The sequence below is a fragment of the Engystomops pustulosus genome, chromosome 1, assembly GCF_040894005.1.
Source record: "Engystomops pustulosus chromosome 1, aEngPut4.maternal, whole genome shotgun sequence".
NCBI lineage: Eukaryota > Metazoa > Chordata > Amphibia > Anura > Leptodactylidae > Engystomops > Engystomops pustulosus.
In genome coordinates this window covers 143,146,338-143,159,251 of record NC_092411.1, presented here as the reverse complement: position 1 = coordinate 143,159,251, position 12,914 = coordinate 143,146,338, and the positions used below count along the sequence as shown (strand labels likewise).

Here is a 12,914-nt window from a genome sequence, read left to right as displayed (position 1 = left end):
TGGTATAACCAATTCCTAATAAAGCATATTAAGTTTTTAGTGTCAAGGCGATTTTCTCTAGTTAGGTTGACAAGTCAGATCTCAGACAGACCAGATTGTCGCAATAGGGACAGTATTACCCAACAACACTTTTTTTTCCCCAAACAGTAACAAGCTAAATACTCCTCACATTGAAGGTGCATTCACACCAAGCGTTAAACGCATGAGTTTTGAAACAGATTATAACAGCTGCGAAGAGGAGGTTTGCCCGTTTACATTGCTGTTAACACTGGGTTTAGAAACCGCATGCGTTAACAATGTAATCAGGCAAAAGCCTCTTTGAAGCTATTTTAATGCGTTTCAAAAAGAACGCAGTTAACGCCATATGTGAATGCACTCTCATCACCGAATTTATGAAACTTTTGGCGTCAAAAGTTGCACCATGGTTTTTTCAACTGCACTGGCCATTTTACACCAAACATAAGATTTAATCATTCTGCTGCTAGTACAAAGTAGTATTTATGAATGACAACCTTTCCAAAAAGGCAAAGTTACTCCAGTGCCGGAGTATATTTTCATTAGTAGAATAAACCCAGTATCACAGATTTATTAGTTATTTTAACATTTATCTCGGCGCACCGCACTATGGCACGGCTCACCATGCGCACCCTGGATTCTGAAGCGCTGGAGAGCCGGTGACGTCACCAAGCTCTCCTGCACACTCGCGCCTGCGCAACTTTGCACAGGGAAACAGGCCGTGCTATGCTCACCCTGAGCTGGTGCCACTTATCTGTGTGAAAGAACTACCACTTTTAAGTGGTAGGTTTCCTTTAAGGTGTCTATGCCACAATTACAAATCTGAGGGAGAGTGGAGCAACAAGTTGCCTAATGATAAATGTTCACCACGAGTGTGCCAGACTACTAACCTGGACTCAGCATGCCAGCCTAAGGGACTTTTTCCCCAAAGGTGAAGTGTGTCACTAGGAGGCTGACAGAAATGCAGGTGCTGTGGTGGGAGTTAGATCTTGGACTCATACGGTTTTACAATATCAATTGTTCGAGTTAGTAACTAGTCTGTGTAGAACATCTTCATGAAATTCAATGCAAACAGGGTCAAAAGTATTTTTGGCACTTGTGGACACAGAATGCAAGTTGTAATCTAATGGACTACTATGGAAACACCTGTAATATATCTGTTGAATGTTTTGTTATGGATTATCCTTTATACTGTGGCAAATTGTCAGCAGTGCTGTAGGATCAGGACCACCTCCATTCAATTTCAGTTGCCCATGAGCGAAATCGGTCCAAAAAACTTACTTGTTACTGGTCATTACAAAGCAGTGAACATATAGTAAACAAATTCTATACTTGTCCCTGCACCAAGTTTCCTTAGCCAGGTTCTGTGGGAGTTTTGTTTTTGGTAATAATGTTGGGAATCACTATTTTAGATGATACTAAACAGGCATGCCACACTACTACCACCTCTATATAAAAAGACAAAGAAGAAAATCTGTTGCTTTAAGCAAAATCACTATGCCTTTAAAGATTCCCATCTTTTAAGTAACTATGTACTTTATTTTTTTTTCCCAAACGGTGTTATTACAGTAATATATCATTTCACCTAGAATATTCTTCGGTTAGCCTAGATCTGCAAACTATATAAAAAAATAAATATATATATGAAACAAGGAGGTGCAAATATACTAAAGAACGACATGTTGAGAGTACAGCTCAAATATTGTAATGCTCAACTAAAGAACAGACACTTAAGAACAAAAAGTTGACATTTGGTGTGAAAAGCAATGATGCATATACACCAAGAAAATATGCCACTCCGTCATCAGAAACACGTGCACACAAGCCAGCGGATGTACACATATATACGCAAATAAGAAGCCACACCTCACTACACAGTAGCAAACATAACACTAACAGATTCACTTTGAAGCTTTGCGGATAATTATATAGAAAGCAAGTGGCACATCTGTTGCCAATGTGACAGAAATCTGACATTTCGGTAATGAGGCGTTTCCATAAGTGCTATGCACCACTATAAGTTATAAAGTAAAATCGTATAGCTTCTAAACACTTGTATAAAGAAACTGCATAGAAAGCAATTCCCAATATACAGCTCTTCAGAATCACTAACAGTGAAGACTCACATTCCCAATGGGTCCCATGTCAGCTGGTATAGTACAGACCCCTAGGGCATCAGGGATTAATTCAATTCTCCATACCCTGTATGCTTATTAATGAAACCCTCCTGCATGTGAAAGGGAGCAATTCTGATAATAAGTACATTAGGGAATTGTTGTTTATGCAGATCCATACAACTGTAGGTTTAGCCGTTAAATGCTTATGTGACAAATACAGATGGCAGCTATAAGCCTGGACTACCCTACATCACATCAATGGTCATCTCCAATGTGAAGATGGGACTACAAACATTACATATCTACTGTATTACAGACACAGAAGAGTCTTCCATAAAACAGGGCGAGACATATACCCTGAGCAGCTCTGGAGGAAGGCTATGAACTTACTTGGACTATACAAGTGATCTGATGGATCAGCTTGGCAGGTCCCCATCTGTGACACCCAGCAGAATGGGAGAGAGATAAAGACACAGGCAGAAGAGACAAAGGCAGCTGCAGGCCTCTTCCTCCCTGTGGTGCCATCCTCAGCACAGCTGCCCCCAGCAATGCCACAAACTTACCCCAGACAATTCACACAGACAGTTACAATGTAGGAACAAAGCCATGGTACAATACACACACAGGGTATCCATCCCCCTCCCCCACCCCGCCATGCTAGATGTAGGCACGGAGAGAGGTATACATACGGAGTACATAATGTTATACACAACTCGCCTCCGCCTCCTTCGCCGCCACCACCGGAGAACGCTGAGGGCGCCGGGCGAGGCTCGGTTGGGACGGATTTTCACACGCGTCAAGGCCGTTGCTGCTGACTAGTCCTCCGCCCGCCCCTCTCCATTCTCTTTATTTATTTCTCGCTCTACTGCCTCTTCCTCCTTCTCCTCCTCACTGTATAATCTGGGCCTGGGCAACAACTAAAAACCGCCCCCAATCCTTGGCCTGGGGTCCGGTGACGTCACGGGGACGTGCCCCGCCCCTCCATTGCACACACCAGGAAGCGCGTTCTGTGATGTGGGAGCTCGCTAATAGCCGTCACAGAGCAGGAAACGGGAACATAATGTAATTGCCACTAGTCAACATGTCGGCTATGAGAGATGAAGCTCAGGGTCTGGTATTAATCTAAATGGGTTGTCCCGAAAAATGTCCGGAGGGCATCAGCTGACTGCTCGGCTCGCTGACTTATCACTAAGTAGTCATGACCGAGTCATGCAGATGAGTCACGCGGCAGCCGAGCCCTCAGACAGGAAGACGTAACAGGATGTGGCCGCCATGTTTGGTCTGGGCACAGGCTCAGTCAGACGTGTGTGGCCGCATCGATCTGAACGATTTTGTGTGAGGTAAAATACACCATGATGTGTGGGAACAGATGCCAAAGAGGGATTGAGCCATAGGGAAAAAAAAAACCAAAACATCCCTTTACTGGAGAGGCAACAGCCCTACTATACATACCAGCAGTGTATACAATTGTATGTATAACACTACATAGCCAAAAACTATTAGTGAGCTAAACGTGGTCTCCACAGCCAGCATACTGCCCCATGTATCTCAACACGCTCACACACACGGCCGTAAATTCTAAACTATAGCGCAAGACCTATTCCTGCCCATTCTCGCCCAGTACCCTTAAACTGTCAGAGCTCACCCCCTGATGACAACAGACCAAGGATGATGAGTAGTTCCTTCTGAGGCTGGTGCCACACGCACCGCTTTATCTGCGTTTGAAAACGCAGACAAAGCCGCACCCACCGGGCGGGCTGTGGCCCAATCGCATTGGCGTTTCTGTGGAAAAGGCTGCGAGCGGGTACGAGCCGCCGGTGTTTTGCTTTAATTTTCAAACGCAGACAAAGCAGCGCGTGTGGCACCAGCCTTAAGCTGCATTCACACGAACGTATGGGGGACGTATATATGCCCCCTATATACTTCTATGGGCTCATGGCCCTTTACAGGAGCAGCACGGTGCGGCACCGTACCACTCTGTAGACCGTACAAAGATAGGACATGGAACGGGGAGGGGTGAGCTGCGCTCATCCCCTGCTCCTCTCCGTAGCACCAATGTATGCCCGCCGTACTATGGCACATCATGTGAATGTAGCCTTAGCTGGAGGTACAACAGCCAGCACTAAGCTTCATTCATAGTGGATCCACAGTGAATGAGAGCTCCTCATGCATTGCCGCCCACTGTCAATATACTATAGTGGATGTAATCCAAGAACAGTGGGGTAAAACATGCACAATCATCACACAGGACAGAGCAGGTGTAAGTGGTAAAACGATAAGTGAATTTTTCCTTACAGTGTAGCCACACGTTGCAGTTGAAACTGCATTGCAATCAGCTTTGAGATGCTTTTAGGTGTAGTTTTGTAAATTTAACAGGTGAAGGCCATTTGTAGAACAGGTTTATCCCTTCAAAATCAAATATACCCACGCAGTATATGTCTTTTACTTGATAAATTAACAAAACTGATTGCGATGCAGTTGTAACTTCAACGTGTGACTGCACCATTAAAGAGAGTCATGCAATGTGTTATATGTATATATGCCCCATCAAATGCAGGCAACCAACATCTGAAACCAGCCTTACCTTCCTATCCCCCCCCAGCCGATCCTGCACTGCACCACACCTCCTGCAAGGCTCCCACTCATGAGACTGCTGAAGCCAATTGGAACAGAGCGCTGTATGCAACTCCACCACTGATTGGCTATTGTGATCACATGTCGGCACACCAGAGACTGGGAGTTGTTTGTGATTTAAAAAGAATCACTCTCACTACTCACACATGCCCTGTCTTTTGTGAATATTTATTCCCCACTCCTGGTATCTGCTAGGGCAGTGATGGCGAACCTTTTAGAGGCTGAGTGCCCAAACTACAACAAAGACCGGCTTATATATCGCAAAGTGCCAACACAGAAATGTAATTTGTGATTTATACTCCCTTCTCTGTCACAGTTTTCATTGATACCAGCCTCCTGAGGACACCAATAAAGCAGAAAATAGTCCCAGTTAGAGCTGTCACTTTAAAATAGCTCTGTGCACAGCAAGTCCTGGGCTGTCTGGGACTGCAGGAAGATACCTGGAGTTATCACTGGTGATGGCCTGGGTGCCCACAGAAAGGGCTCTGAGTGCCACCTCTGGCACCAGTGCCATAGGTTAGCCATCACTGTGCTAGGGCTACATTCACACATTTTTTAAAAACACAATTCAACCACAATGTGTGAATGCAGCCTATGGGTGAAGACACACATGTCGTTTTTGGGCCGGATGCGTTTTTTAACGATCTGAAAACGCACTTAGTAAAAACGGCCCAAAAACGCCATGTGTGTCTTCACCCTATGGATGCATCCACCCATTTCATTGCGTTTGAAACGCATATACAACAGCTGATGAGAGGTGATTTGCCTAATTACATTACCGTTTACTTTTGTAAATGCAATGTTAACACATGCGTTAACAACGCGTTTACGATGCGTTTTGTAAACGGAAATGTTAGCAGGGATGTAATTAGGCAAATCACCTCTCCTCAGCTGTTGTATATGCGTTTCAAACGCAATGAAAACGCAGGTCAAAACGCAACGTGTGAACGCGCCCTCAGGATTCCAGTTTTTGATGTCCAAACCAGGAGTGAAGGAATAATAAGAACCTCTCAATTTTCTGCGGCCCGATAGCATCGGCGTTTCTATGGTAACGCCTGCGATCAGGAACGAGCTGCCGGTCTTTTGCGTTATTTTAATGCTCGTTCCCGATAAAAACTCTGATGCGATCGGGCCGCGGCCTGCCCGGTGTGTGCGGCTTGGTTTGCGTTTGCAAAATATAATAACGGTTATTACTGGTGTTTAACCCCGTTACGGAAAAAGTTAAAAATACCACTTTCAAATGCCTTTTTGAAAAATCTAAAAAATTTTAAAAGGCCTGTACAGTCCTTAAACTGGTAAAATTGAAAATGTCTTCAAAATTCACAAAAAATGACACCACCCACATCTCCATACACCAAAGTATGAAAAAGTTATTAGTGCCAGAAGATGGCAAAATAAATAATTTTTTTTTTGGATAGGAGGTTTTAATTTTTGTAAATGTATGAAAACTTATTATTGTAAATTATAAAAACTATACAAATTTGATATCCCTGTGTCATGTAATTTTGGACACGGTTTTTGAAGACCGTAAAATCCAAGCCCATAAGAAATTGGCACAAATTGATTTTTTCACCAAATTCACTGCATTTGGAATTTTTTCCCCGCTTCCCAATACATGGCAAGGAATATTAAATACTATGAAGTGCAATTTGTTACGCAGAAAACAAGCCTGAACACAGCTCTTTACATGGAAAAATTAAAAAAGGTGGGTTTGAAGGTGGGGAAGGAAACATGAAAATGCAAAAATGAAAAAGGGATTTATCCTTAAGGGGTTAATCTGTCTACACCACAATATTGGAGCACTTTGCCCCTGAAATGCCTTTTGGCACATTTATAGTAGCATTGTAGGCAGAATTATGTGAAATCCTTTAATAAATCCTTTTGTGTAGTGCATTTTAGATTTCACTTCGGGCTTCACAGCAGCATCTGTTTGAATTGTTTTGGTCCAAAAATGAATACAATTAACTTTTCCTCTTCATAGTGCAGTATTAGTAGCATTTCGCTGGGGAAATACTTAGTATAATTCTCATGTAACATTTACTGTCAGATAGCTTTCTATATGCCTGGTATTATTTTACTACCTGCCCCTTTCGAAACAGTTGCCTGTTTTTGGACAAGCTTCGCTATTTAGTAATTGCAGTTACATGTTGCCAGTAATGTCAGCCAGATTAGGAAAGTGCTGGCAGGGAAACCTGGGAAGGATATTCAGGCTCCTGCTCTGTATGTATATAATGAATACAGCTCCTGGTATAACAGAAGTTATTGCCAATTCAATCATGAGGAGGGTTTACTATTCCACCTCAAATCCTTGATCCTTGAATGGCTAAAGTCCAGTTCACACCCGCATTTGAACCTCCAGTATTATTGTTTTAGTGACAGAAAATAACAACAACTTAGCTGTGCAACAAAATTCTCTCAAAATCTTTGACTGGTAGACTAAAAGGGGTGTGTCCTTAGTAAAGTTGGCCGTGGACTAAATTGCAAAAGAAAAATTCTGTCAAAAATGCGGATTTAGCTTCCTAGTAGACCCTTGGGACCCAATACTTGATAACCCATCTTTCTCTCCAAGAATTCTCAGTAGGTGTTTGCTTTTACTGAATGGTCCCAAGACACTACAGTTTTGTCATGTTCTGTCTGGGGATTCTCTGAACCTCTTGTCTACTCTACTTCCTGAAACCACATCCTTTGCCTGCCACTTATACCCCTCTGTCAAATGATGGGTGGAGCAGACTCGACTGTCCCACATTCTCTTTCCATCCTGTCCTCCAGGCCCATCCACCGTTGTGTACAGCATGGAAAGCAGAACTCAGCAAATAATTTACCTCTGTCCAACAGTCTAAATGCTTTCCCATCGTGCCATGACCACCAATTAAAGCCAAGAGACCTGTAGTAAAGTTCCCCACTCTCATCCATCATTGGTACCCATCAGGACCCATATCTCCACTGCTCCCCTTTTCCTGTTTTGTTTGTATGAACTATTTCAGATTGTAATCTACACTCCAACTTTTGTAAAGAAGAGACTAGTGCTCTAAATTTCTTGTGGAATGACTTCTCTCTGATAATCATACCATCAGACAAGGGGGGGAATATCGTCTGTATGGAAAGAGAAATGTTTAGAGAGAGTGCATGTCCATCCTGAATGATGAGGAGTGTTATGGAAAACTGAAATCTAATCCCACCGTAGGCTTTCAGAGGGAATTAAAGCAACTGCTAGAAAGAGCCAAGCAGAATCATTTCGGATGTGGAATATAAATTTATGTATCCTAGTCACCCTCAAATAGCTGCCTTCTACAGCCTGCCCAAAATACATAAGGGGTATCCACCCCTAAGAGGACGCTGTATAGTTTCAGGGGTTAAAAACCTGACCCAGAACTGTAGCTGTTATTTGGACAGAGTCTTGAGACCTTTTCTGCCCTCATATGTAAGGGGCACAATGGAGGATTAAACAAGTTAGGGGGTCTCCAAGTAGAGCAAGATTGTTTTCTAGCTAGTGGAGATGTTGAGGTCCTCTATTCCTCCATCCCTCACCATAAGGGTATGGAAGGAGTGAGGCACTTCCTTTAGTCAAGGAGTATCCAATACCATCAACATAATGAATTTATCCTGGATCTCCTGCAGTACATTCTGAGCAATAACTACTTTCTCCTCGAGGGCACCTTCTTCCACCAGCTTAGGCTACATTCACACTAACGTATGGAGGACGTATATACGGCCGACGTATATACGGCTGATATACGTCCTCCATAGACGTCAATGAGTGCATGGCGCCCTACGGGAGCGGTGCGGTGCAGCACACGTGCGGCACCATACCGCACCGTACCCGGAAAAAGATAGGACCTGTCCTATCTTTTGCCATAATACGGCGCCGTGCCCCATTACTTCCTATGTAGAGGGGTGGGGGTGAGCTGCGCTCACCTCCTCTCCCCATGCACTACCGTTGCCCACTACGTTACTGTACGGGCGGTCAACGGCAGTGTGAATGTATCCTTAGGGGTACAGCTATGGGGAACCCTTGTGCTCCTACATATGCATATCTGTACCTCGGCTGGTGGGAGGATAGGGTGGACTACGGGGAGAATCTAATTGATGATGTCCTATGGATTTGGACCTCAACAAAAGAGAATTTTGTTTTTCTTGTGGATGCCCTGAACCATAATGACCTGAGTCTTAGATTTACCTCGGAGATTCAGGATCAAGCGATTAAAGACGACAAAAGGGGATGTTCTAGAATCTACAGTATATTGCAAGGCCACAGCCACCAATAGCTTACAACAATGGAACAGCTGCCATCCCTATTCCCTTAAAAGGGGTATACCAAAGGGGCAGTTTTTAAGGGTGAGGCAAAACTGTAGTGGCTTTGGTGAATTCCAAAGTAAGTCTGGAGAGCTATCTGATTGCTTCGTTAGACGAGGGTTCCCCAAAAAAGTCCTTAAAGAGGCATATCAGGGGGCTGCTAGTACCGAGAGGAGACAATTGCTTGCCACCAGAAAACGTGAACAGGAACAGACTGGTACTCGGATAATTAGTACATATGATAGCCAACACAATGAAATACAGGAAATAATTTCAAATTATTGGGACGTACTTCTAACTGATAAAGAGGTAGCAAAGTTTGTATCTACAAGAGCGTCGATCACATATAGGAGGGGTAGAAATTTGAGGGATTGGCTGTTCCATAGCTTCCTGGCACCAACGAAATCAAATGGAACATGGCTGGATCATTACCAAATGGTTCCTTCAAACGTGGTTGCTGTTTAGCATGTAGACATGTGAGATCTAAAGTTATTAGAAGTGCCCATACTGGAAAGGAATATGCAGTCCGAGACTTTAGCAACTGCTCCTCGATTGGGGTGGTTTATCTGGCAACATGTTCATGTCCTATGGCTTGTGTAGGGAAAAGCTTCAGAAATGTTAGGACACGTATTAACGAACATATGAAAGATATCAAAGACGAAAATGACACCCCCATTTGCCAAATAAATATGGCAGAACCATCAGGGGAATTCGAAATACCTGACTTTTCAAGGGTTCAAACTCGTAAGACCGTCACCGAGAGGTGGCAATTGCGATAAACTGATCTGTACTTTCAATTTGGATACGGTAAAACCAAATGGTATTAATGGTTTTGTCTCCTATGTATGCTTTTTTTTAGAACAATAGTGGGAATGAACATCAATCTCCTACGCAGGATGTTTCTTGCTAACACAGGTGCCTATTGTATGTGAAACTTTGTCTTAGGCAATAATAATGAATTAAGCACATATACAGCATCTTGTCCATAGGAATTACTATTGGAGTAATGATATATTCTTCAGATGTGGATAACCGCTTGGAGTAATACAGATTCTGAGGTTGGCTATGACTGCACCTTTTTTGTGAATCATTTTGGTTGTCTACCTACAATTGTTTTGGTTGTCAACATCTGTAGTAAAGGTGGCAGAAGCGTCACTGTTCCCCTAGTGATTGGTTCATGCTTTACCTCCATTGGAAGTCTGAAAGTAAAGTCTGCCTCCTAGTGGGTGTGGCTTTGATTGCTGTATCACTGGGACCATTGCCTCCGCCCCTTGCCCCACCCTCCTGATCATGTGACAATGTCATGTGATACCCTGGGGGATGCGGCGCTTAGTGATGATGCGGAGGCTGTGGTCACATGATGGACTGATGTTCTGTGCGGATTGGGTGGATATTGATTTGTGGGTATTACACAGAAGTGCATTGAGCACTTTAAATATGGGCGGGCCATGGCTATAATCTAATGCCAGGGGCACGCTTGCACCATGCGGTCAAGTGTTGATAACTTTGTTTGAAACTAAATCTGTAGACCCACTTTAACCCCTGAAGAACTCATGTCTGAGAGAAATATGTATATGGTTATGAAGTATTAGCGATTTAGGGTCTAGATTTAGTGACACTACAAACCAGGGATCTGAATGGGGATTAGAATGGCTAGATGTAATGAATAGTGAGATTCTAGCAAATACCCTTACTTATTAATTTGCCCTGCGGCTTATGTGAGAATTAAGGGAGCAGTGAACAATGCACTTTAGTGGCAAATACGTCTACACTAGCCCTACCCTTTAAGTGTTGCGTTTTTAACCCTAGTGAGCTCATTTTAATAATTAAAGATTAAATAAAAGCAAAATTTTTGCGTTATAAAGTGGCTCTAAAGTTTGCAGTGAGTTAAATACAGTTTGGGAGATACACAAAAAATTTGAACATACAGTACTATTCACAGTGACTTTTTCACTTTTTACTAGCCTCCGTGCTGCCCATAAATTCCAGTATAGATCTCTCCTTATTTGCTTGTTGTTTATGTTCTTATGCAAAAAACCAATCAAACCTTTAAATTATGCAAAAATTCTGATTTTACTGCACCAACTCATAGGAGCAAAGTTAAACTACACAGTCTTAAACTACACCAGATTTATCATCCAGCATAAATGTGGCACAGTGTGGCAAGACTGTCCATCTAAATGTTTAACGTGCCTGGTTCATAGACACTCATGTGCTGGTCAGATCCCATGGACTGAGCACAGTCCAGTGGGTGGGAGCAATTTGGGATCAGTGTCTCTTTGATGAACTTTAGCAACAAATGTTTTCTCCAGGTCCTCCAGTTTTCTCCCACTCTCCAAAAACATACTGGTAGGTTGATTAGATTGTGAGCCCCATTGAGGACAGGAATTGATTTGGCAATCTCTGTGTAGCGCTGCGTAATCTGTGTGCGCTATATTATTAAAGGAATTATTAACAGCAACACGTGCTGCTGTACATTCTGTTGTTAAAAAAGGCCATGTCTGTGTGCAGACTGCCTAACTTTGAGACTTTGTGGATGTTTCAGTGAAAGCATTTTTCAGACTATAAGATGCACCACAGGTTTAGTCATCCAAAAAAAGTTTTCCTGTTGGTCACACACAAGCACAGCACACACAGCTCTGCTAAATCCATCCATTCATTCACAGCAATTCTATATCGATATATTTACACACACAGCTCTGCTACATCCATTCACACACAGAGCACTGATACATAGATACATTTACACCCACAGCTATGCTACATCCTTTAATTCTTAGCACTTCTACAACAATACATTTACACACACAGCAAAGTTACATAGATACATTTACACACAGCTCTGTTACATCCATCATTTTACACACAGCTTTGCTACATCCATTCATTCACACAGCAAGGCTACATAGATACATTTACACACAGCTCTGCTACATCCATTCATTCACAGAGCACTGATACATAGATGCATTTAAATCCACAGCTCTGCGACATTCTTTAATTCTTAGCACTACTACATCAATACATTTACACACACAGCAAAGCTACATAGATACATTTACACACAACCCTGCTACATCCATTCATTTACACACAGCTCTGCTACATCCATTTAGTCAAAAAGGAAAGCTACAAAGCTAGATAAATTTACACACAGCTCTGCTAGATTCATTCACAGCACTACTACATCAATACATTTACACACACAGCTCTTCTACATCCATTCATTCACACAAAACACTGCTACATCAATATATTTGATATACTTGGAAGCAGCGCAAAAAGTCCAGTTGACTAAGAATTGGATGATGGCTGTCGTGTGGTACAGTCTGGGGTCGGGAAGGCCCACCCCACCCCTGGACTTGCTGCGAGACAGGACTGTAAAACTAATATGGCTGGATCCAACGCAGTGCGTTTAATAGTCCGAAAAATACAGTACATGCAGTCCCCGGGTTACGTACAAGATAGGGTCTGTAGGTTTGTTCTTAAGTTGAATTTGTATGTAGGTCGGAACTGTATACTTTATAATTGTGACAATTGGATTTTAAAAATGTTGGATTGTCATTAGAACCAGGATTAACAATAAATCTTCATTACAGACACATGTGATAACTGTTATAGCTGTTTATAGTAGCCTAAGGATAAAGTACAATAAATTACCAAAATCTAGTGGTCATCTGTAAGTCGGGTGTTCTTAAGTAGGGGACTGCCTGTAAATGCACCATACCTAGAGATCAGGAGATTGTCTGGATTTTTTTTATGTTGGTTCTTTAGATATGATATATATATTTATTACAATTTATTAAATTGAACTGAAACACATAGAGTAGGCACAGAAGTGCTACAAGCATATTG

At 42.6% G+C, this 12,914-nt stretch overlaps 1 protein-coding gene and 1 long non-coding RNA gene across 6 annotated transcripts in view; one reads left to right on the top strand and one right to left on the bottom strand.

The window, feature by feature from the left end:
- RNF38 (ring finger protein 38) overlaps positions 1-12,914 on the bottom strand; it is a 185,643-nt gene that overhangs the window by 25,466 nt on the left and 147,263 nt on the right. Inside the window, exon 1 of one of the 4 annotated variants that reach the window (XM_072155154.1) lies at positions 4,717-4,867. The exons of 2 other annotated variants lie outside the window; for them this stretch is intronic. Coding sequence is in view for 1 of the 2 variants with exons in the window: in XM_072155146.1 (XP_072011247.1) it covers positions 2,822-2,830 (9 nt within the window). In the remaining variant the exon portion in view is untranslated. Of the gene's footprint in view, positions 1-2,821; positions 2,962-4,716; positions 4,868-12,914 lie in introns of those variants that run through there. One more of the 4 variants, XM_072155146.1, reaches the window with a different exon arrangement.
- Positions 2,978-12,914, top strand: part of LOC140134677 (uncharacterized) — a 55,277-nt gene continuing 45,340 nt past the window's right edge. For both annotated transcript variants that reach the window (XR_011856373.1, XR_011856372.1), the window contains exon 1: positions 2,978-3,194. This is a non-coding gene — a long non-coding RNA (uncharacterized lncRNA). The remainder of the gene's footprint in view (positions 3,195-12,914) is intronic.